The 24785-nt window shown below is 36.3% G+C and overlaps 1 protein-coding gene across 8 annotated transcripts in view; it reads left to right on the top strand.

Moving 5' to 3' along the window:
• The window catches only part of ROBO1 (roundabout guidance receptor 1), a 1159940-nt gene that overhangs the window by 1082147 nt on the left and 53008 nt on the right, over window positions 1-24785 (top strand). For all 8 annotated transcript variants that reach the window (XM_036017943.1, XM_036017942.1, XM_036017946.1 and 5 more), the window contains 9 exons: window positions 4378-4583; window positions 6004-6085; window positions 6269-6437; window positions 6538-6704; window positions 12779-12900; window positions 15082-15313; window positions 16202-16323; window positions 19915-20086; window positions 24195-24392. In XM_036017943.1, coding sequence (XP_035873836.1) covers window positions 4378-4583; window positions 6004-6085; window positions 6269-6437; window positions 6538-6704; window positions 12779-12900; window positions 15082-15313; window positions 16202-16323; window positions 19915-20086; window positions 24195-24392 — 1470 coding nt within the window. The remainder of the gene's footprint in view (window positions 1-4377; window positions 4584-6003; window positions 6086-6268; window positions 6438-6537; window positions 6705-12778; window positions 12901-15081; window positions 15314-16201; window positions 16324-19914; window positions 20087-24194; window positions 24393-24785) is intronic.

Here is a 24785-nt window from a genome sequence, read left to right as displayed (position 1 = left end):
AATTTTTGAGTATGGTATAAAGTAAGGATCAAAATTCCCTTTTCCCCTTATAGATACTAATTGTTCCAACATCACTTATTGAAAAGACTGTCCTTTTTCCACGGAATCACAGTGGCATCTTAACCATAATTCGAATGAACACCAGTGTGTGGCCTCCTTTCTACTCCCTGTATTGAAAGGAGTCTGTTCTGTTCCATCCATTTTTGCCAGTATGTGGCCCTAATTGTTGTGGCTTTACAGTCAGTCTTACAGACTGGGAGTGTACGTCTCCAGCTTTGTGTCTCTTGTCTTGAGTTGACTATTAGAAGTTCTCTGCATTTTCTTATGAGCTTTAAAAACAACTTGTTAATTTCTATGCACATACATGCAGATATTCTAAACAAACAAAAATATGAGTTTAAATTTTAATTCTACTTTAAATTATATAAGTTTTAAGGAGAATTAATATTTTAATAATCCAAGTCTTCCAAATTAGGGAAATGGTATATTCTACATATCTATTTATTTAGATCTTTAAATCCCTCAACAGTGTTTTATAGTGTTCAGGATAGATGTCTTACATGTATTTTAGCAGATTTATACCTATTATGTTTTAGGATTTTTGATAATTACATATATGTTGAATTTCATTATGCTATTGTTTAAGGTAAAATGTACGTTTGACTTTGTATATTAAATCTGTGTCCAGCAACTTTGCTAAATCCACTCATTATTTCTCAGAGTTTGTAGGCAGATTTTTTTGAAATCCCTATGAACAAAATGTGTCACCCACAAAGAAAACCATTTTTACTTTTTTCCAATATTTGTATCTTTTTTTTACCTTTTATGTCTTTTACTTGTTGTACATGTCTGTGATTTCCAATAAAATTAGTAGAATTGGTGATAGTAGACATATTTTTCTTGATCCTAACTTCAAGGGAAAAACATTTATTATTTTATCTCTAAGTATGTATAATATTAGCTGGGATTTTATAAATATTATTTTGAAATAGAAAAATAGTCTGCAGTAACTTTAATACATTAATTTTATTATTTTCTTTGCCAGTCCTCTCAGGGTTAAATTTATATTTCTTAATATGCTTTATGATTCATTTTCTCACCTCTGCAGGCTGATCTCTGGATACTGTGTTGCTCACATGTCCTAATTTTTTTGTGTTTGTTGTGCTTGTCCTTTGTTTTATGACTTCTGTGCATACTGTTTCTACTGACTTGAAATTTTGGTTCCTTCAAAGAGCATTCTCTAACTCCTCAAAGATGGGTACTGTGCCTCTGCCCCTGCTTGCTGGCTTGCGTGCTATCCATTTATCATCTATCTATCTATCATCTTTTTCTTTCTTTCTTTCTTTCTTTCTTTCTTTCTTTCTTTCTTTCTTTCTTTCTTTCTTTCTTTCTTTCTTTCTTTCTTTCTTTCTTTCTTCCTACTTACCTATCATCTATTTATTTGCAGACTGCATTTATACTTTCCTATCTTGTTTGTTTATTTACCTGTAATCTCTATTAGACACAAAGTTTCTTGATAGCAGGACCCATGTTTCTGTAAGTTAAATATATACCTAGTAATCTCTAAAATTTGATACACAATTAGAGGCAGGCCAGATATTTTTTGTATGAGTGGGAGAAACAAAGAAGAAAGATAGAAACAGCAAGTTATTGGTTAAGTCAGAATTAAAAATTAGGATTGCCTCATTTAAAGTCTGAACTCCTGCCCTGTCTAAGATATGTATAATGTATGTACTGGCTAAATAAGTTAGAATAACCTAAAAATTTTTTTTTACAGTTTCTTACATTAATTACAGCTGTTAAGTGATGGTTGTGAAGACCATAGAATGAATTTGACAATGATCAATATAATAAATATGCAGAAAAAATTGACCATAGAATTGCACATGCATTTATAATTTCAGCTTTATAAAGCAACTTGCATATATCAGTATACATGAAAAAAGGCCAAAGAAAACTATGGTAAAATAGTTTTAAGTATCTCTTATTAGCGTCATAATTAGTAATTGAAAGCAAAGCTTTCTACATGCCATGTAATATGGCATTATCATGACTTGTCATATTGATGAGACTAGATCATGGATAGCAATTTTTGGAAATGAAAACAAAAACAGAATCTCTAGATTTGTGGATTTTGGATTTATCTCCAGTAAGAATTCACTCCTAACATTCATGTTTCATCTTACAATCTCTGGGGAGATTTAAGGTGGTTGTTTGTTTGTTGTGGTGATATTGTATATTTAGTTTTGTTTTCTTTATGTCTAGCTTTTTGCAATTAGCAAACCGCTTTCATGTCTAGTAGTCCGTTGAAATCTTCAGAACAGTCCCCTGAGCTGGTTAGAACACGTTTTATTATCCTTAAAAATTATTATATTTACAGATTTAAAAAAACCCCAAAGCTTTGAGAATTTAAGGAACTTGCCCAAAGGCACATAGAGATGGTGGAACTGATCATTGACCTTATTCCTCTTTTTTTGCTTTATTTTGTAAACTGTCCAGTATAAGCCAGGAAGAAATATGTGACAGAGAAATGGCATCATTAAACTGGTTTGGGATGGAGTAGGGAGGTGTAGATGATGCTAAATATGGTGCAGATACCAAAGAACTGTAGGAATATAAAAAACTGGATAAATCCCCAGATATTGGATTGTTTCTAAATATAGCTACCAAATGTAGACTACTCTGTCACTGGACTTGATGATTTTAATTCGTTATAAAGAAGCACTCTGTTACTAATTTAATTAATGCCTGAAAATAAATATTCATTTACTTTTATAATCAATAGAACACAAGTAGCAGAGTCTTATAAAGGTCCAAATTCACCGAAATATTTCCATTTTTTTCATGCTTACCAGAGGGGCCTCTGATTCTGTTTTAGCCGATCGCAACAGATAAAGTAGAAAAATAAATATAGAATTTTAAGCAAATGAATTCCTGGTTTATATTTTTCATCCATGGAATATCTGAAACACTTCTGCCAAGTTTCAACTCCAGCATTCTAACACACCACACCTGGTATTAGCAAATTTCATACCAGTAACCAAGTATGGCAGAGAATTGGAAGGGCAGAGCAAAAATTCACAGTTGCTGACTTCAATCCCTGGCTTTCTTGTGTTTCTCAAATTGAACGCACAAAACTAATAATTATGGCATGATAAATGAGGAACAAATTGAAGTGTGACTCCAGCTTGTGAAAGTCTTTGGTGCATAAAACCAGGCACATGACACATCCAGCTCCCAGATTGTTGCTTCCAAAGTTTAGTTACTCTGGCAACCCCTCTCCTCTGCTCAGGCGGCTTCTCAGAATTTTCTCTTGCATATTTGTAACTTTTGTAATTTTTAACTAATACTCAGAATTTTAAGGCTTATTAAGGAAAAAATGTTAAGCTTCATTTTTAATTTTTTATTTATTTAAAAAATATCTATGGCATTTCACCTAAATGGCCTAGTTCAGGGGATGAGAATACCTCTCTGTTGCAAGATTTATTCTAGTTCCACTACAGTATTTTAGGTCTTTCCCTAAAATTTCTTCATGGTCTCAGGTAATATTTTTAGGTTTTAGATTTTTTATATAAAAATCATACTTTCATATATATAATAAAAATGTCTCCCATTTGTTTCCTTTCATACTACATTAAAACTATTGAGCTAATAGAATTAGCAAAAGTGTTTCTCCATTTCTATAATTTCAGTATGGAAGTTTGATAATTGCCTGGGAGAGGACATCAGCTTGAATCACAGTTTGGGCATTTTCCCATTTTCTCTGAATTCATAAGGATTAGAGAATATTTACCCATGTATTGTTTTAACAGAAAGAATTGCAAGATGAAAGAAGCTCAGTCACACTGACTTGTAAATTACGAAAGTCCAGAGACACCTCTGTGAATCCAAAACTGCCAAACACGCTGGTGTGATCCCATCATTGTTTCTGTGTGACAAAAAAGAATGATTGAGTATCAAGTTGGCTTTGGTTCATTTATGAAAATTGCGCTTGTAGATTTATTGGGGGTGAATGGTTTTTTACATATTTTAAAGCTTAAAAAGCACAGCATTCCACTTCTCACCACTATGTATCTACTTCTCTATCCACAGCTCTTATTTAGTCCCTGAACTCTTAAGTTAAGTAGGTCCCTTAACCATACAGCAAACTCTGTCAATGTTGGTCATCTGAAGGGGAGTACATTTTATCTCATTTTGATATTCTGAATCAGTGCATCATATAAATGCATCTGAATAATGCATGTCTCCTACTTTAATTAGTTGTTTAATTACTTGTTTAATTAGTTTGTTTCAAAGCCTAGAGCAACTGCTATTGCTTAGATGATTAGAAAATTGCTTCCAGTTGCAGAAATCTATTTCCTGTTGTTCTTTGGGCAGTGATTGCAGACCGGCCTCCCCCCATCATTCGACAAGGTCCTGTGAATCAGACTGTAGCAGTGGATGGTACTGTAGTGCTCAGCTGTGTGGCCACAGGCAGTCCAGTGCCCACAATTCTGTGGAGAAAGGATGGAGTCCTTGTTTCAACTCAAGATTCTCGAATTAAACAGCTAGAGACTGGAGTTCTGCAGATTCGATATGCCAAGGTAACTTGAAGTGACATCCCAGATTTCCCATTTTGTTTCATTTTGTTTTGCTTCCAGCAACTAGTGCTGAAGTCTCAAATTTTACAATTAATGAAATGCCAAATAATAGTATTAATATTACTTTTAATCTGATGCTTTATTCTTTCAGACATGCCACTGTCTATATTTAAGATGACTTATAATTTAGCCCATGGCAAGAAATTTAAGGTTTTATATGAAGGGGAAAAAAGGTTTTTAAGACCTATTGGGGAAAGTAAATAGGAATTTGTGGGAGAAAAAAATACCTTCTAAAGTAGTAGTGTGAGGAAGTCATTCATTCCGTCAGCATTTTTTCAGAAAGATGTTTTACATACAATGTACTCAATCAGTTCTTCTTTTGTGACTGTGTTTGGGCCAGCATTTTGCAATTATAGGATACTATGTATGCAAACAAGAACTATACAGCAATGTACACAATGAATGTACATTTAAAATCAGAACACTAGATGTGAAAGTTCACAGATTTGTGGGGACAATTTAGGGATTTACCTTCTCAGGGCATCACACCCATACCTGTTCTTTCAGGGCTGTGTTGTTTTGTTTTGATTTCTCTTTTTCTTTTTTAGGTCAGGTTCATACAAGTACAGGAGGCATATGAAATAATAGCCTTGTCAGCAATAAACATAAATTTCAATTGCTTTATTGCCTATTATGGGTGGCTTCTTTGTGACAGTTATTGTGACTTTGTTATTGTAATTGCCTGAACAGGGTGACAACATTCTTGCTTTATCAAACATTGCCCGAAAATAGAGTTATTATGTTAAGCAGAGGTATATGGTTCGTCATGCTGCTGATGATTTTAAAGCCGCACATGTGACCTATGTTTGTACTTGGGCATCAGTCTTTAGAACGGAGAGAGCGCTCACTGCAGCTGGGGTTCAGCTTTACACTTACTAACTGCCTTAAGTAACAGGTTTTTAAAAAGTGGGAAAGGAGTAAATGAGAAAAGCTCATTTATGTCCGTCCTTAATAAATAACTGTTTATCTCATACCAGTATAATTGTAACTCTGATAAAATATGAAATAGTAAGAATGGGCATTGGCTAAACTTTATCAGCCTTATTATGTAACTTGCTAAATATGAAGATATAATTTAGCAGTCAAGGTTAACCCTTTGAATAGTTTATTGTCACTGATACTGAAAATAATGTTAATCCAATTGTTTTATTATATTAATAGAATAACTATATAAAATAGATTTATGTCTCTGCAGTATTTTCCTTCACATTCAATAAAAATAGAATCAATTAAGAGGTAGTTTTTTGTTAGTGAATTTTAATGCATATCCATATTCATGGACCATATACAAACCTATAATTGCTTTTCCACCCCAGTGAGCACTTGATTGTTCCAAATATTTATTTTCCATCTGTCTTTTCAGCTGGGTGACACTGGCCGGTACACCTGCATTGCATCAACCCCCAGTGGTGAAGCAACATGGAGCGCTTACATTGAAGTCCAAGGTAAATTAAATAGTATTTTCACCTTAACATAAAGCTTCAAATCCATTCTGTTTACTTATTGGTAAATAGATAAAGTAGATGCCCTGATGCCTGAGTAGGTGTGTGGATATGTTGTTTTCTACATTTGTTAATGTACTTATCTGTATACGTAAAAACATTTTTTGTCTTTTTCCCCTTCGTTAGAATTTGGAGTTCCAGTTCAGCCTCCAAGACCCACTGACCCAAATTTAATCCCCAGTGCCCCCTCAAAACCTGAAGTTACTGATGTCAGTAGAAATACAGTAACATTGTCATGGCAACCAAACTTGAATTCAGGTGCAACTCCAACATCCTATATTATAGAAGCCTTCAGGTAGAGTGAAAATGATGTTTCTTAGTTGTTGGTGTTTTCTTTTTTTTTTTTTTTAGTTACCATTAAATGTGGACATTCTAACTTGTGTCTCTTTCCTTAGCCATGCATCTGGCAGCAGTTGGCAGACAGTGGCAGAAAATGTGAAAACAGAAACATTTGCCATTAAAGGACTCAAACCTAACGCCATTTACCTTTTCCTTGTGAGGGCAGCGAATGCATACGGAATTAGTGACCCAAGCCAGATATCAGACCCAGTGAAAACACAAGGTAAGTGTCCATTTACTCAACCTTCCCACACCTGGTTATCTCAGGATATTATGATTTTACAGGTAAATCATTTGTACTGCACACTAGGATTATATATTTAACATAGTTCTATCATCCATGTTGCTCGGTTAACTTTTAATAAACACATAATATCTGCCAAGTGCTATATTCTGTATTAAGTACTCCAAGATAAAATTAATAACAGAGAAATAGTTCTGATTTTATAAAATCACAAATATAATGAGACACATCATAGTATTATTTCTTGTATTATATAGTCAATTTTATAATTTTAAATATGGGTGTAAAATATTAATTATAATAATTATATTTAAAATTGAGTAAAGTTTATAATAATACTTTCTGGACATCATGCAAATGTAAGATATCTGAAAGATAAGCTTGACTAGTTTTTAATCCCTCCGTCTAGCCAACCTCTTACTAAACAACAGGGAAAAGAATTCTTTAGGTCTGTACGTTGTTTGACCTGTCTCTCACTGTCGATTATGTAAACATGATATGTTAAACTTTTAAACATAAATCATGTATTTTGGTCAAATTTGGGTTATGTACACAGAAACAATGAACATATTAAAACTGCTTCTAACACGTTTGAAATTGGAACTTTTTTTTTCACTTGGACCACATTTTGGAAACACTGCTATTTATTGTCTTTTGTGAATAGAAATTAGTTTTAGTTTCCAATGGACAAACTATCTCCCATTCACCCATTTTCTCGCCTTATTATTTTAACTATTTAATAGGAGAACTTTTATATAAAAATATATGAATTTGAGTCATCCTTTACCTTTTTTGGAACATACTGTCATTGCAATTAAAATGTGCTTGCTCTCATATTAATAAAGAAGGATAATTCTAGATGGTAGTGACAGGAAGTGTGAAATTCTCATCTCTATCTTGAGTTTTACATTTCCAAAAGAAAAAATTGTAACTTACATCTAGTGACAGAATCAGGTGGTACATAAAATTATTGAGACTTAACTACCCTTTTCCTGTTTTGGAAAAGGGTCTGCCAGCTATGCTGCATGTTTTGTCTTTTCCAGCGAGTGTATAAATAATCCTTTTGGAAGGACGTTTTGTTTACCAGAATTCACAGAGAAAGCAGGCTGAGTCGGACATGCCCATGTCTGTCTCTTGCTGTGTGAATTCAACACACCCAAATGCCTCTATTTGCTGTTATGAGTCACCACACCAGAAGCGTTAATATTCTTGGAGCCTGCCTTAAGGCATTTTGAGGTTTTCAATATTAGATACACATTTGTAAAGAATGTAGAAACTGTGACAGCTGTAAAGTGAATTTCAGTTTCTGTCCCCAGTATACTGATCTCTACCTAGCAGACTCTAAGTAGAAGTCTTGATCGACTGCTATTCTGTTGTATACTGCTATGATTTTGTAATATATATCTTTATTTGTGAGAGAGTATATAGTTAACATTTTATCTGAATATGTTTTTTAAAATTTTAATAACTTACCTTTGTACACAAATAGGTATATTAAGTGGAGGACTAGAAGTATAGTGAAACAGGCATACAATTTTGAAATCAAAGAATTTTTCATTTTAGCTTCTTAGCCTACCAGCAGTAAGGCCCTGAGCAAGTTAGTCCTGAGTTTCAGTTTCCTCTCCTACATAACGGGGCTAAAAATGCCTACTGCATAGGATTGGACAAGGATTTAAATAACCGGTCAATTTATGATTAATAAGACCTTTTAAATTTTATGCTACTAGAATTTGTTATTAGACTTGTATTCCTTTCACTGTCTGGACTAAAAATGAATTAGGTTAATAAAATTTACAGATATCATAAACATGAGAAAGACAGCTAGCATTATGAGGGAGAGAGTTGGAGTCAAACACAGCCAGACAGACCAAAAGGATGGGTTGGCACTAACAAAGATGAACATCAGTGGAGCAGATTTAAAAGTCTGATGCCTGAATGTAGGCTTTCAAACTTCGTTGTGGAAGGAGAGGGTGAGGATATGGGACAGGTGAGTGTTTCAGGGTGGCAGGGCACAGGCCAACATCGGTGTCTGAAGTCATTTAGAATACCTGTGTGGCCCACCTGAGTGATGCAGTCGCCGAATGAATAAATGTCGTCCTAGCTGGCATTGGCAGAATTACGTTTGGATCAGGTAATCTCCCCCTTGCAGTCTGAACAGGTCATGTTCCTTTTTGAGCACCACACTTTCAGGTAGACTTTGAAGAGGAAGACAGTGAGGGTCTTTGCTGTGGCTGCATGCAGGCTAAAAAAAAAAAAAATTACTTCTTTGGAAAATAAATGCAAAGATCTTGGATTTCACCCTCAAAATAATCAAATTAGAGTTGGCGTGATGGTTTTTTTTTTCCTTACATTTGCAGAGATTACCATGTAAAAAAGATATGCTTATTCTAACTTCAGGCAACAAAAAATAACCAATAAGTAGAAGTGAAATTGTGGAAGAGTTCATTGTCTAATTCTCACACTGCTTTGGAGGTACTGTGAAGCCCAGCTGAGGGTCAGGCTTAATGCATGGGTCACCAGCCAGCAGTGATCACGGAACGCTGCAGATGGCTCGTCGAAACGCGAGAAAAAACATGCATAGAGACAACCAGGTCCTGTGGGGGAATAGGAACAGCAGGGCCACTCCTCACGTGGGGAGCACCTTGGCCACCCTCTCTCCTGGAGGGCGCCGCTTGGCCACCCTCCCTGGTGGGAAGAGCACTCCATTCCCCCTCCGGAGAGGCTTTTTATTGGTTTTGTTTGCATAAGAATTCAGGTAAAAGCTCATTACTCATTGCTAGGAAGTAAGGATCAAACAATAGAAAACAAGGAAGTCTGAGGGCCTATTCTGAGTCAGGGTCAAAGAGTTGTAAGACTTTAAGGAACAAACTTACCTCCTCCTTGGACCCTTCTCATTCAACTGAGAGCATTCTAAACAAAGCAGGTTTCACAGGATTTTACATACTCTTTCTTAGGCCTGATCACCCGATGAACCCGCCCTTTTCATCACATAGCTGCACCACCCTGTCATTGTTTCAGGTTTAGGTGGAGCAAGGGAACTAAGGCAACTAAGAGATAAGGAGATTTTCTCCCAGATGATGAGGACTCAGGCTATGTCAAAGCCAAGGAGCAAGGCTCCATCACCCCCTTTTGCTGTAGTCCCCAAAGTCCTTCTTTTGGGGGCCTCCCACGTGTTCGTGCCTGTCTTAGGTCGTTCCCCCCTTGGGGAATCTTACCCGTCTTTGGCTAACCAACCAAGCTTTGGGGTTCAGTTATGAATGAAGCAGCAGAAGCAGCACTCCTGCTAGGGAGATAAGCTTTTGTTTCCTTGCTGGCTTAGGGTTCCAAGGGTGTTCCCTTAGCCGTAGCCTAGGCGGAGGTTACAGCTTCTGATACCAGGCAGGGCGGTTCCCAAAACAGGCTAATATTTTCTATAGCAGAAACCTGGGGAAGAACCTGGAAGAAATACAGGTGGAGGGTACAGAACACGTAAGCAAGAAGAGAAAGAGGCAGAGGTAGAGATGACTCAGAAAAGACTTGTTGAAAATTAATTCTTAGAGGCATAATTTCTATCACTTTCTGCAATGTGGCTGCAGAAATGTCATCCCCAAGTGGAGATTCCTATGAATGAGCTGTGGCAAAAGGAAGAGCTGCAATAATAGAGGGCGTGGTTTCCAGTTCAGGAGTCAAGTAGACCTACCTAGTGTTGGAGTCAGAGCTTTGTCACAGAGTAATCAAAATGTTTCCCCAAAGTAGTATTTGATAATACAAGGAAGACGAGATAGGTAGCTGGCAAGTACAGGTGGTGGTGGTCAGTGCTGGGATGAGGGTGGTTGTTGCCACTGTCCCTTCTGTTCTTCAGGTACACATCCTGGCCACAGAATGCCCGTGGTGCCTGTTTTTAAAAGACTATGCACACAGATACCACATGTGCAGAATAGATGGCAAGGACATTACTACACAGAGCAGAGTGGGGCATTAGTAATCCCCCCTCAGTGATTGTGTGAAGGGGGTTCCCATATTGGGGAAGCATTTGGATGCAGTCATATCTGAGGTTTCCTCCAAATGTCATTTTGAATGTGGGGAAGGACCATCTGTATTGAAATATGTTTCTTCCAGGTGATGGAGAAGAATGAGGACAATACAGGACCAATTCATAAACTTCTCAATGTCACATTATTAGACAATATTTCCATTTTTCTCTCTGATGGGAAATTTTCTAAAATAGTAATCTAGACTCCTGTTGTCAAAATGGTTACATTCAATTAGGAAGTGTAGTCATTTTCTTGAAGGTGTTAATTGGCAAGTTTATCTTAAACCACAGGAATTAAGGATTTTGATTAAATCATAGTAGTGAAATATTTTTAAATGGTTTATGTATGTGTTTGAAGATACTTTCTAAAAGGCAGAAGATTCCCTGAGGATGGAAGTGTGTACAGATGCTGACATAATGTGTCTCTTCTGTATGCTAATTCATTTTCACTCAGCCAAAGCTTGATAAGCACATTGTGTATGCATGGCACTGTGCTAGGTATTCTGGGTCCATGAGGGTCGACCAGATCTCTGCCCTCACAGAAAGCACTCTACATGCCTTACCAAACGCAGTCCTCTGAAGCTGCCCCATCAGCATTACTGTTTGACAGTTGAGGAAACAAAAATAGGGGAGTTTAGAAAGCATCCCAATGGTAGATGGCCACGAAGTTGTTGAGTTGGGGTGTGAGCCCAAGTCTGTCTTATTCCAAGGACTTTACTCTTACCCTGAGGGACAAGGGAACTGAAGTTACAGGAGGGTATGAGACAGTCAGGAAGGAAGCATGCCTGAAATGGGGAAGTAATGCTCCAGCGCTTTCTACCAGCAGGCTGTGATCATAGGGAGCCTGCAGGTCAATATTAGCCAAAGATATTCTAAGGTATGATAAGGTATGAAAAGCCAAAATTATCTTAGCTGTTTCCTAATTTTGCTTATTTTAATATGCTATGTGTATTCAAGGGTATTATTTCTCAAAATGTTGGACAGCACTCGATCAGTCACCTCTTCCATCTGCCTGCCTTCCCTGGACTCCGTCAAAGATACTCACCAATCTCGTTTTTCATTCATGTTTCTTCTGTCTACCAGAGTCAGGTCTTTGAAAGTATTTAATCGTTCAGAAAACTAAAATTCTTGTGTCGTTCTTTACGGATGGTAAATAATCTACAATATATGGGCCAAGATACAATACTCTGAGGAGAATTCTGGATGCAAAACAAAATTTTATTTTCTTTTTTACCCCATGTTCTCTTAAATGATTATAAACTAAGCAAAACATCTGTATTTAGAACACCTTTGTACAAATTGCAGATTTTATTGAACAATGACTTTAGTCAGTTTAACAGAACCCTTTTTTGTTGGGAAAAAATTTTTACTGTGTTCTCAATCTCATTTCAAAATTTTGGTGTTCTTGAGATGAAAAACTCTTGCCTTGACACTATAACTAAATTAAACCAGAACATCATCAATTAAATACATACCCTTTTCTCATCAGATCTGCTCCACTTTCGCTAGCCTGACCCAGCCCAACCTGTCCTAGCCTGTCCTATGTTACTGATGGCTCCTGTGTACCCCATCACAGCCCATAACTTACATGCCTGATTTGGGAAGACACTCACGTCCTTCTTTTAATATGTAAGGTGTCTGACTTCATGCTTGCTTTTTTACTTATATCTCCTTTGTTTTCATTACCCACCCACTGTTCCCCACGTTGTGGCTCTTTTCTTCCTTGCGTAATTAGGACCACTACAGAAGTTTGTAACAAACTCAGAGGGGATTGCACTGTGCTCCTCATCCTCAGAGGGGAAAAAATCGCGTGGTAGGAGGAGCTCTCAAACACTGCTGTTTGCTGTTGTTATCTTTGCCTCTACATCTATGTCTGATCTATATCTGTATCCCCTCCTACCCTCCTGATCCTGATAAAAAGATTACTTTATTCCAACTTATTGGCTTCACAGTCACAATGATTCTTCTTTTCCGAGAGTTGCAATCACTCCAGTTAGTAACATAGTGTAAGATCTGACTCAGTGTTCTTGCATCGTTGCAGATGTTCCCCCAACCAGCCAGGGGGTGGATCACAAGCAGGTCCAGCGGGAATTGGGAAATGTCGTGCTGCACCTCCACAACCCGACCATCCTTTCTTCCTCTTCAATTGAAGTGCACTGGACAGTGAGTCATTGTTGTTGTGATTTAACTATTTAACCAAAGTTTTAATAAGTTTTAATAACCAGGTGGCTCCTAGTAGTGTAGTATGTGAAAAAAACATATATATGCACAATAGGTAATTAAATTATATGAGGTCTGCCTGGAAAAAGGCCCACCATTATCAATATAATGAGAATAGTTTGAGTGATATCGATGTAACCTGACAGCCAAGGAGAGTGGACTGGAATGCACATGGGTGAACAATGAGGACCTCACTGTACTAGTCAGTGGGGGCAGTAGATGCTGTTGAGTGAGCATGTGTACTGTGTGGCCATTGCATTCAAAATGAATGAGCTAGTAGAGCAATGAATCTGTACCAAATTTTGCATTAAGCTTGAACATTCCTCCGAGGAAATTATTCAGATGATTCAGAAGGCTTTCAGGCACAATGCAATGAGTGAAGCACTCAATGCAATGAGTGAAGCACAAATAAAAGTGTGTCACAAACATTTCAAAGATGTTTGAGTGTCTTTGAAAGTGATCTACATTCTGGAAGGCCTGCAACTGGCAGAACACCTAAGAATGTTGAATGTGTACAGGCTGCAATCAACAAAGATGGGCAACTGACAGTGCAAGAAACAGAAGCTGATCGGGGAATTCCAAAAACTACTGTGTCCGAGATTTTGATGCAGGATCTTGGCATGAAACATGTTGTGGTAAAATTCATTCTTCAGCTTCTGCTACCAAAGCAGAAGAAATATTGTGCTGTAGTTGCTAATGACGATCCAAACCACTACCAGTGAACCAGGTTTTGTCAAGAAGGTCATAACTGTAGATGGATCATGGGTCTACAGCTGTGATCCAGAAATGAAGGCCCAGTCGTCCCAATGGAAGTTGCATGGTTCTCCAGGGCCTAAGAAGGTGCAGCAAAGTCACAGCAAGATCAATACTATGTTAACTATGTTTTTTGACTGGGAAGGTGTTGTCCATTACAAATATGGCCTTCCATGCCAAACAGTTAATAAGGAGTGCCACCTCAATGTTCTTTATCAATTGAGAGATGCCATACCACAAAAACGGCTGCAGCTATGGGCAACTAGTGATTGGCCGCTTCATAACAAAAACATGCCCACTCATGTGTCAATCTCATGCAAAGTTTTTTTGGCAAAACAAAAGATCACCCAGGTGACTCAGCCCCCTATAGCCCACATTCAGTGCCCTGCAACTTCTGGCTTTTCCCAAAACTAAAATCACCTTTGAAAGGGGAGAGATTTCAGACCATCGATGAGATTCAGGAAAGTACAACAGGGCAACTGATGGTGACTCCAACAAAGAATTTTGCACAGTGTTTTGAACAGTGGAAGATGCTGGGAGAACTGCATGAGGTCCCAAGGTGCCTACTTTGAAGGGGACTGAGGTGTCATTATCTTGTGTACAATGTTTCTGTGTGTTGTAACTTCTTCAGTAAATGTGTCTATTTTTCATACTGCATGACTGGATACTTTCTGGACAGACCCATAATTTTTTATATATATATATATATATATATATATATAATATATATTCATATACACACACATATATGTATATATATACATATATGTGTGTGTATATATATATATCTGTATCTGTTAGTCACTCTCCACCTATAACTTTATAATGTGGTAATTTTTTTATGATGTTACCTGTTGACTCACCGTGAACAGAAAATTTTTATTTTTATGTGTATTTTCTACTAGCTTACAATAATGGACTTTACCAGTCTCAGGGAAGAAACAGAGTATTAATTATGAAGATATATGTTGGAATAGGGTCTTTATCACATGATTTTTTTCTAACTTATAAGTACGTGTGGGTAGCCTTTAGGCTTTTAAAATTAGAAAATGGTAAAACACTTCTTATTTCCATATCCTCTTGAGCCTGGACAGGCATCTCTCTAGATGTCGGTCACAGAAGTGTTTGGATGACTTACATTTCTGCATGGAGCATGGAAATTAATAACTAATATTATCTATTAAGCTTAAAAAGGGAACACATAACAAAAAAGATAGTGATTTGTTTTTAGTATTCCACTGTATGTAAACTGGAAAACCACAGAATGAAACCAAATATACTCTTTTGTATGTTGTCACACTTAATTTTCATAACTTTCTGATAAACCAACAAAAATATTAATGGTTACATTTGTACTTGTCATTTTAATAGGTGGACCAACAGTCTCAGTATATCCAAGGATATAAAGTTCTTTATCGGCCATCTGGAGTGAACCGTGGTGAATCAGAGTGGTTAGTTTTTGAAGTGAGGACGCCAACCAGAAATAGTGTGGTTATCCCTGATCTCAAAAAGGGAGTCAACTATGAAATTAAGGCTCGTCCCTTTTTTAATGAATTTCAAGGAGCAGACAGTGAAATTAAATTTGCCAAAACCCTGGAAGAAGGCAAGTACAGTGAAGTGTGTAATTTTTGTGTGTTGCAGTGCATTTGTTAGGCTTTATTAACTTGATTGAAAATTTTTAATGTTGATAGTGACATTACTAACTATCTTTTTATATTGAAAGTATATTTTGCTAATAGAATTTTAAAACAAAATTCTGTAACACTTGCTTTAATAGAGACCTATACAAAAATGTACAGCTCGATGCGGTATATAGGATATATCTAATTATCAGAAATAAAATTCACATTTACAGAAGGAAATGTTTTCAATTTGCTTGCCTTTGCATTATTTTCCATTCATTTATTCAATGTTATCTTGAGTAATGACTTGTAAAGAAGGTGAGTAATGTCTTGGTTTGCCCCTGACTTTCTGGTGGTCATAAGCATTTTATACTTATGACTCATGTCCCTGGGAACCCTTCAGTTCTACACAAACCAGTACGCTTGGCCACCCAGTAGCTGTAAATTAAAAATCAGTATTTAAATAAAGGTAAACTGTTACATACTACAACTGTACTCTTAAAAAGTAACTAGAATCCTCCCTAAAATGTCTTTATTACTTTAAGTACATATATGATAGAATATAGTTAACATCATGGATGATTTTTGAACATCTTCAGAGAGAATGTGGGACTAAGGTAACAGGGTAAAAGAAATAAGAATTTTCTTTGGAGTTTTTGTGGAGATAATCTATATAATGTTGGCTTTGAAAAATTCACATTGAGAAAAAATTTAGTTTGGCTCTATACCGACTTGCATGAGATGCATCTTTAAAACATATGCATATATTGATATAAATTTTATGTAGTTATTGTTTGACTTTAAATGTTAAGTGCTTGCTTTTAGTGTTCTCTGATGACTCATATCTTCTTTTTAAAACAATTTAATAGCACCCAGTGCCCCACCTCAAAGTGTAACTGTATCAAAGAATGATGGAAACGGAACTGCAATTCTTGTTAGTTGGCAGCCACCTCCAGAAGACACTCAAAATGGAATGGTCCAAGAGTATAAGGTAATACATATATAATAATAATGACTAATGGACATCTGTCTTCCCCTACAAAGGAAAAAGAAAGCTTGGTTAAATCGTGTGTGGATATTGAGCGCCATCTGCTGGTCTGCATAGCATTATGTAAAATTATTTTTAAAACATTTTCCTGTTTATTAAGTTAATTGTGGAATACTAATTCTTAAGCTATTTGAAAAATAATAACTTGAAAGAGAGCATCTAATTTATCACAAAATATATAGGTCAATGTAATTTTACATAAATAACAAATGTAAATGCTAATAAAAAATTTTTTTGTCCTCCAAAGTCAATTAAATATATTTCTTGTAGAATTGGATTGCCCATGAAATTGGCTATGACTTATATTCTAATAAGTGTGGTTTATTTTCTTTCATTTTAGCATGCTTGAAATTTTAGAACTTAGAAGCTAAGATTAAAAAACACATCTTAATGTGTATGAAAGTCAGTTTTTACCCATAAATTTTGTTTTAGTCTCTAAACAAAATTACATGTTTCAGAGGAAATTCAAATGTAAATTTATTTTATTTTTAAGTGACTTTTATTTTATTTTTTTCTGTTTTATTTTATTCTTTCCATTACAGTTTAGTTCCCTTACACTCATCCCCCTAGCAATCACCACACTGTGGTCCATGGTCCTTTTTCCTTTTTGCTCAGCCCATGCACCTCTTAACTCCACTCCCCTTAGCTGTTATCCAGCTCCCTGCCTGTGAGAATGCCTCTGTCTTGCTTGTTAGTTCAGTTTGTTCATTAGATTCCACATATGAGAGAAATTGTATGGTCAAATGTAAACTTATGCATGTTTAAATGAAGTTTTAAAATATATGATATATTATTAAGTGATTTAATATAATGATTCTGCATAATTATTTTTACTTATGAAAACAATGGCCCTTATTCATTGAATTTAGAGAGTCTCACATTGATTTATTTTGTGCAAAGGTTTTTAGGCATGCCAACATACAATAAAAACTAAGTTAGGACATGATATTTATCCTGACAATGAATTTGTGTTATGGGATAACTTAATGAGTTATGATAAATGATTTTGAATCAGGCAGTCTCAATAAAAAAGAGATTTATGTGTCCTTTTTCAAACTTAAGTAAACAGTACATACCAAAAAATTGTAATTGCAAAACAAGTATTTCTCTAGACACTGCTTAAAATTTCCATGACACCTGAGTATTTTTCTAATTACTAGCTAAATTGTTACACTTAGTAGATTATCTCATATATCTGAATATTTTATGCTGTGTCTTTGATGTGAAACTAATGTCAGCAGGTGAACACATTTCCCTTGTACATGTAATTACATGCTAGCATCAGAATCACTTGTGGACATAGTTTTTAGACAGAGGTGCCTGACCTCCATTCACAGAAATTCAGATTCAGTCATTCTAATAGGGCTCTTGTGTATATACTTTGGTAGATCTTCCCAGGTGATTCTGATGTGCATTCTTGGTTAAAGCCCCCCAAAAGATGATAAATGTTCTTTGGAGTAGCATTTTGCCTAATAACCTGATATACTGCACTTAGCTTTAGATATACTTTTATTAACTTTAAAGAATTTATTAAAATACAGAAAATTTGTATACGCTTGTAAAGGGCAACTTTTAAAAAGTATTTACAATACTTAAATACATAAATGAATTGCAATTGTTTTATGGCAGTTTAAATCAGATCTTCTAATGTGATTGAATCATTGAAAGGTAAGAGTCTGTACTGTTTTAAGTACCTTCTCATGAGTTTCAAGTTTATTTCAGTACTGGGAGTGTCAGGATACTATGGTCCAGTTCTCAAAAATAAACTGTTACAAAGGTTTTTGAGGATTTAAAATGAGGTGATATCTCAGCTCTCAAGCAAAATTGTGTAATGTAGGCATTTTCCCCTAAGAGTCAAAACTCATTTCTCTCCTAAAGAAATGCGAAAGAGTGGATTTCACTTAACTTCATGGTCAATTTAAAATAATAAAATGCCTTTCAGAACCTGATTTACTGGTACAAAATCAGTTTGTGGCTTTGGTTCAACTGCATAATGTAATTGAGGTGGGAGGAATCACAAAGGGCTCTTTATTTCCAAATGGTCAGATCCTGGTATAGAATCTGACCATTTGCTGGTGTTATGCATTGAAGCTATATTAAAATAATATTAACTTTCAAAGATAAAAAATCAAGGTTATTACCTTCATGGTAGAGGACACTGATACTCTTATATTTATTTTAAATTCCCTTTCCTATTATGGTTGGGACAACAGGCTACTTGAGGCTAATCCCGCATCTTGCTGGAGGACATCATACAGAGTATTGGGCGTGGTTACCACTCCACGAGTTGTTTCGTGTGGACACTGAGTCCAAGTGCTGTCATCCGCCATATCCATGTCTTTGGACATTGCCAAAGATCACCCTGTGATTAAATAATCCTTTAGTGAAATTTAAATTAAGGATTATAGTCCAGTTCAGAAATATTTATTTCCTGAATATAAATTTCTGTCACAAATGTTATTATTAAATTCAATGAGATATACAGTAATTTTCTTATAAGAATATTTTTCTTTCAAGTCATGCTATTTATGATCACCTGTTATCAAAGACTAATTAATATTCACATTAAATACAAGATCAGTGTTCTGATTTTCTCATTGTTAATAGATTACCATATCATAGCCTGAGTAAAATCCTACAATAATTCCTATGTTTAGTTACATTTTTATTTTATTTTTTATTTTTGCTCTTTTATTTTTTATTAGTAACCAATTCCTTTATTATATTTTTCCCATTACCATTTATTCCCCTTATACCTCCCTTCCCCGAGCAATCACCACACTGTTGTCGGTGTCCGTGAGTCCTTTTTCCTTTCTGTTCAATCCCTCCACCCCCTAACCCCGCCCACTAGCTATCATCTGTTCTCCATCTGTGAGTCTGTCCCCGTTTTAACCATACTTATGCAAGGTACTCTGTTCAGAAGCTCTGTCTCTTTTTAAGACAATTGCTTCTTGGTTTTGATAGAAAAGGTAATGTGACTGTGATGGCGCCAGGTTGCTTTATCCCAGAGAACTGTTTTTTTTTTTTTTAACATTTTTTTAAATTTTAATTGTTGTTCAAGTACTCAGAGGACTGTTGAAGTATATTCCTAGGCTCAGAGTTTCCTCCTGTCTTTGTTTTGTGCTATCTGGCCATCTAGCGTCACACCTAGCCCATAATGGTAATACAAATGTCGAATGCTGGTAGGTAAGCTCTTGTCCTTTATCCAGATATACACAGCCATTTCTTACGTTCTTTTTTTAACACCAGTGATATGGGCTGATAGCAACTAGTGTCGTCAAGCAAAAATTTAGATTCATCATCTGCAATACTTTAAAAGTATATGGGAAAGTGAAAGAGGTCTTGACAAGCCTGCTAACACTAGGCCTGCCTGAAGCATCCTTTTAGAATAGATCCTAGGGAAAACAGATTTTGAAACTCTCCATGTTAGGCTCATAAGAGAACTGAACTATGTCTAAAACCACCATACTATGTTGATCTTTGCATTAACTTAAATAATTTTCCATCTTAACTTTCACTGTGTTCTTCTGACAGGTTTGGTGTTTGGGCAATGAAACTCGTTACCACATAAACAAGACAGTAGATGGTTCCACTTTTTCTGTGGTCATTCCTTCTCTGGTTCCTGGAATCCGATACAGTGTGGAGGTGGCAGCCAGCACAGGGGCGGGGCCTGGGGTGAAGAGCGAGCCACAGTTCATCCAGTTAGGTAAGTGCTGGTGCAAGTCCAGCTGGAGAGTATCTGTCCCTCTTCCCTTTGGCCTGTTCTTTGTTTTTCTTTCCCTCCCTTCTTTCCTCCTCCCTCCCACCCTCCCTTTCTTCTTCCTTCCTCCCTCTCTTCCTTCCTTCTTCCTTCCTCCTTCCCTCTCCCCTTTCTCTTCATTTTCTCTCCATGTAGTGGAGCTGCTGTGGCAAGTTGAATAAAATATGGAATGTGACAATGCAGCTACAATATGATGGTGCTGGCTTTAATATATACAACAAGTAAACTTAAATGTATCCAAACACATGTTCTGAATACTTTTGAAGCAAAAGTCTGTCATGCTGTGTCATCCTAATCCTGTCCTATTAAATTATTTCCATCTTGTCAACAAATACAATTAATTGAGCACCAAAGGTACTTCAGCAAACAAGAAAGACACAATCTACACCTTCATAGAAATTACAGTCATTTGGATTAAAATGAAACAAACTTTCAGTCAAAACTTATACTAGGTATTAAAGCTTATAGCAATAATATTGTAATTTATATTCACCATTTTTGTGTCTATTTTAAATTGTAATTTCTTTTCATAACAAAAATAGATTGAGATGTCGAAGTGCACTGGAATATGGTTATATGGTAATTATTTATAAAGTTAAATATAGTGTGTGCTTCAAAAGTTAGATGAGTAGGCAAAAACTGACAGAGAATCCTTCATTACAAAAATCCACAATAGACAATGTGGCATGAACATAAGACACAACTTTAGAAGTGATTACCAGTAAAGTCTAAGCCATACAATAACAAAACAGCAAACAAAATGCTATCCTGTTTATTTATATTTTTAGAGAGAGTGAGAAACATTGATTTGTTGTTCCACTTATTTATTCATTGGTTGCTTTTTGTATGTGCCCTGACCAGAGATCGGGCCTGCAATCTAGGCATATCAGGACGACTCTCTAACAAACAGAGCTCCTCTGCCAGGGAAAATACTGTTGTAAATTGAAAGGGGGGAGAAAAGGGTCAGATAGTAAGAGGAAACATTTAAATTATGAGACATAACTTAATTGTTTCATAATTGTTTCATTGTCTCATAATTAAGTTATGAGACATGCCAAGAAGTATATAGTCAACTTTGTGTTTATTTGTTCCAGATCAGGAGTTAAGCATTAGTGATATTTTATGTCAGTTGCTAATTTATGAAAAAGCATCAGATATATGAATCTTTATAGTTAAATAAGTACATAGTATTTTTGCATGTTGATAATGTTGATGACATTCTAGAAATTATTTCAAAACAAAATTAAGAAACATTTGGCTTTGAATAAACTTTATTGCTACACATGAGGAACTTTACATTTGATTTGGAAACTGTTATTCATGTCCCATTGTTAAGACAATGCCAGCTGCTGTAATACACATTTGCAGAACTCCTGTTGTATAACACAGTGAAGTTCCCCTATAACACAGTGAAGTTCCCCCGAAGGCCGGTGTCTGGGAGGAGGAACTCTGTTCCCAGCAGGCAAGGAGGCAGGGAGGATCACGTTCTGATGAAGCTTACCCTCGTTAACACAGGGCTTCCAAGGTGGGCACTGGGTGAGCAGAAAGGTGTTGAGGCACACAGTTTGCAGGAGGGTGTAACAGTGCCCATGGCTCCTGCCCAGAACTCAGTCACGTGATTACCAGCAGATGGACAGGAACATCACAAAATGCCGTCACTGGCTAGGGAGTACCTCCCAATAGCTCCAGGCTCTGAGGGTCCTAGTCAGACCTTTAGGGCAAACAGCAGTGGCCACAATTGCTTTCTCGGTTACATTTTACATTTAGGGTATTTTTAAGCAGTGCTTATATATACACAACTTTTAAGTGTAAATAGCTTCATGGTTTATTTTTGGTTAACTTGTTGCAAAATTTCATGCAATATACAATGTTACAGTGTTATATAAGATACGGGGAGGGGTGGGGAACAGTTTAGCATAGACGTTTTTACTCAGTTGCCCAGTTTTGTGAAACATCAGTATTAAAATTGAAATTATAGGTTACATTGTGATAACCCTAGATATTGTTGATGTTATTTACCTATTTCTATATAGCATGTGGCTTCTAGTCCTGGGTTTTCAAAACTAAATTGGAAAAAAGGGCATGCCAATTTTATTTATTCAAGATTTAAATCCTGGGATTTAAGGGTCAGATAAGTTTTCTTGAAATTATAAATGTGTTCCCATTTTTTCCATACCCTAATATAGCCTCAGCTGCAGTGAGACAAGGACTGAGATAGAGAGTGAGCATTTCAATTCACCAGTCACACTGCATTGTATTCTGTTAAGCCCATCTGGTCGCATGCATGGAACCTCTCTTGTCTGTCTCCATAAAATCGGAAGCTACCCAACTTAACCTTGCACAAATAACCATGAAATCTATAAAACCAGCAGACATAAAGCATGCATTAAGAATAAAAAGAATAGGTCTGCTTGGCCAACTCTCAGAAGATGAAGTGCTCTTAGGAGAACCATAGATAAAAGGGTCTGGAACAGGAAATAAAACTTTCAGTCAATAAACAGTGGTAGGCCGATGACTGCTTGTGAAAGTAGGTTGTTCAACCTTGACCCTCCATAGAATGAAACCTGAAATTCTGTTCAAGAAAGAAGAGTAAATAAATAAAAACCACACACAACACAAGTAGCAATTTAGCCATTTTACGGAGAAGCGGGTGCTGTTTTCCTAAGGCTGCAGCTCCTTAACCATGAGTTCCGCTTCTGTTTCCTGCCAGTGCCTGATGGGGGTGCAGTGACATTTAATAAGAAAAAGTAATCTGTGGGATGATTTTTTTTCTGTTTGAGAAATGTTGTTCATACACGATGAGCTATATCCATTATTTTTCTGAACAATAAAGGATTTTTAGAGTGGAACAAATGTTTGTATTTTAAAACAGGTTGTGTTAGCTGAACATCATCAAAGCCAAATGATTTAGCAATTGTCAGAAAGCCCCATCCCAAAGAAGTGGACAGTCACCCTCCTGTCTCACCAGATGTCGGGAGGAACACACGACTGCAGACACAATCGGGAGCTCTGCCCACTGGCCTCCCCCTGGGTGGGCATCACTGGGTGCCAGTGAAGGGGAGGGTTTTGCTCTGACAACAGAGCAGCAGCTTCTAGTCAGCTGCAGAGGACCAGACGGCTCTGTGGGCTTGATGAAATGGTGGGCTTGATGAAATGGTGGACTTGAAAAACCAGTATCTTCGTATGTTTGAACATAAATGTAAAATAAATAAATTTTGTTAGCCATAAACTCCATGTTTAATTCTTGATTCAAAATAGCTTTCAGAAAATATAAGCTTTTTATAATATTCATAAAACCTGATCATTCTTATCCGTTTTTAATGTTCCTGTATTGTTGGCCATGGTTGTTGTTTCAAAAGAAAGATTATTTATAGTTCTTTCAATGGTAACGTTATCATAATTTTTCATTGTTTTTTAATAATCTTGAATTTTATAGGCCCTCCTGAACATAGGTTCAAATAATGTATTTCTAAGGCAGTTAAGAGCATTAGAATATATAGTCTGGGGGGGAGGGGTTGGTGGCGTGAGACACACACACTTTTTTCAATCATGACCTTACACAGGAAATAAAATTTCACTACTTACCTTTTTTTAAGAACATACAATTGAGGGTTTCTACAGAAGTCCAAGGAAGTATATATCATTTTTATATTTATTTGGGATCTTTATCTGTATATTTGCATTAAAATATGTCATTTTTTTAAAAATTGTAGTTTTTACTTACAGCACTTTCCCCTAAAATTTATCAGTGATCTAAGCAATAAGCTGCAGAGTTTTCTCCGGAAAAAAAAAATAGAAATCCTGTTCGTTTGCCTATATTAAAATATATTTCATGAAATTATATCACATTTGTTTTGAATTAAAATAAATGAACATAATTTTGCTGAAAATATCATGAATTATTTTAGCTAAAAATGCTGGTGTGGCAAGTTGAAAAACAGAAGCCCTGTCCAAAAATGAACGAAATAATGATGGCACTTTTACATAATGTAAGCTATGAATTCATTATCTCACTGAGTTTTAAAACCAAATTAATCAAATGACGGCCTTTCAGATTCCCACGGAAACCCCGTGTCCCCTGAGGACCAAGTCAGTCTTGCTCAGCAGATCTCCGATGTGGTGAAGCAGCCGGCGTTCATCGCGGGCATCGGGGCGGCCTGTTGGATCATCCTCATGGTCTTCAGCATCTGGCTCTACCGGCACCGGAAGAAGAGAAACGGGCTGACAAGCACCTATGCCGGTATCAGAAAAGGTATTAGCTTTCCTAAGTTTTTCAAACTTTACTATGTTGACGTAACTCCTGATGTTCATCTGTGACTCCAAGTTATGTAGGATTATATACATGTCCTGTATTAAATTATCTTTATACATAAAGATTTTCAAAAGTGCTTTTATTTTATTGTGATATCTACATATTAACTCGTGTTGAGTGGCAGTGCTGCAAATATAGCACATCAGTTTCAGGTTCAGTTCCTTCAAAATGTGTTTCTCCCAGGTAGATCTACCCTTGGTTGTTCTACAGTTCCCTTGTTCTCTTAGGGAATGACTTGTTTGCTTCCCAAGTAAACTTTTTGGCTTCCTGTCACCAAAATTACAAAAACAAGCTTCAAACTCTTCTACACAGCTTTGAGGTGGCATAGTTGCT

Source organism: Phyllostomus discolor, chromosome 2, assembly GCF_004126475.2.
Source record: "Phyllostomus discolor isolate MPI-MPIP mPhyDis1 chromosome 2, mPhyDis1.pri.v3, whole genome shotgun sequence".
In the NCBI taxonomy this organism is placed as follows: Eukaryota; Metazoa; Chordata; class Mammalia; order Chiroptera; family Phyllostomidae; genus Phyllostomus; species Phyllostomus discolor.
Note: the sequence above shows the minus strand (reverse complement) of the source record. Positions and strands in the feature narration are given on the sequence as shown.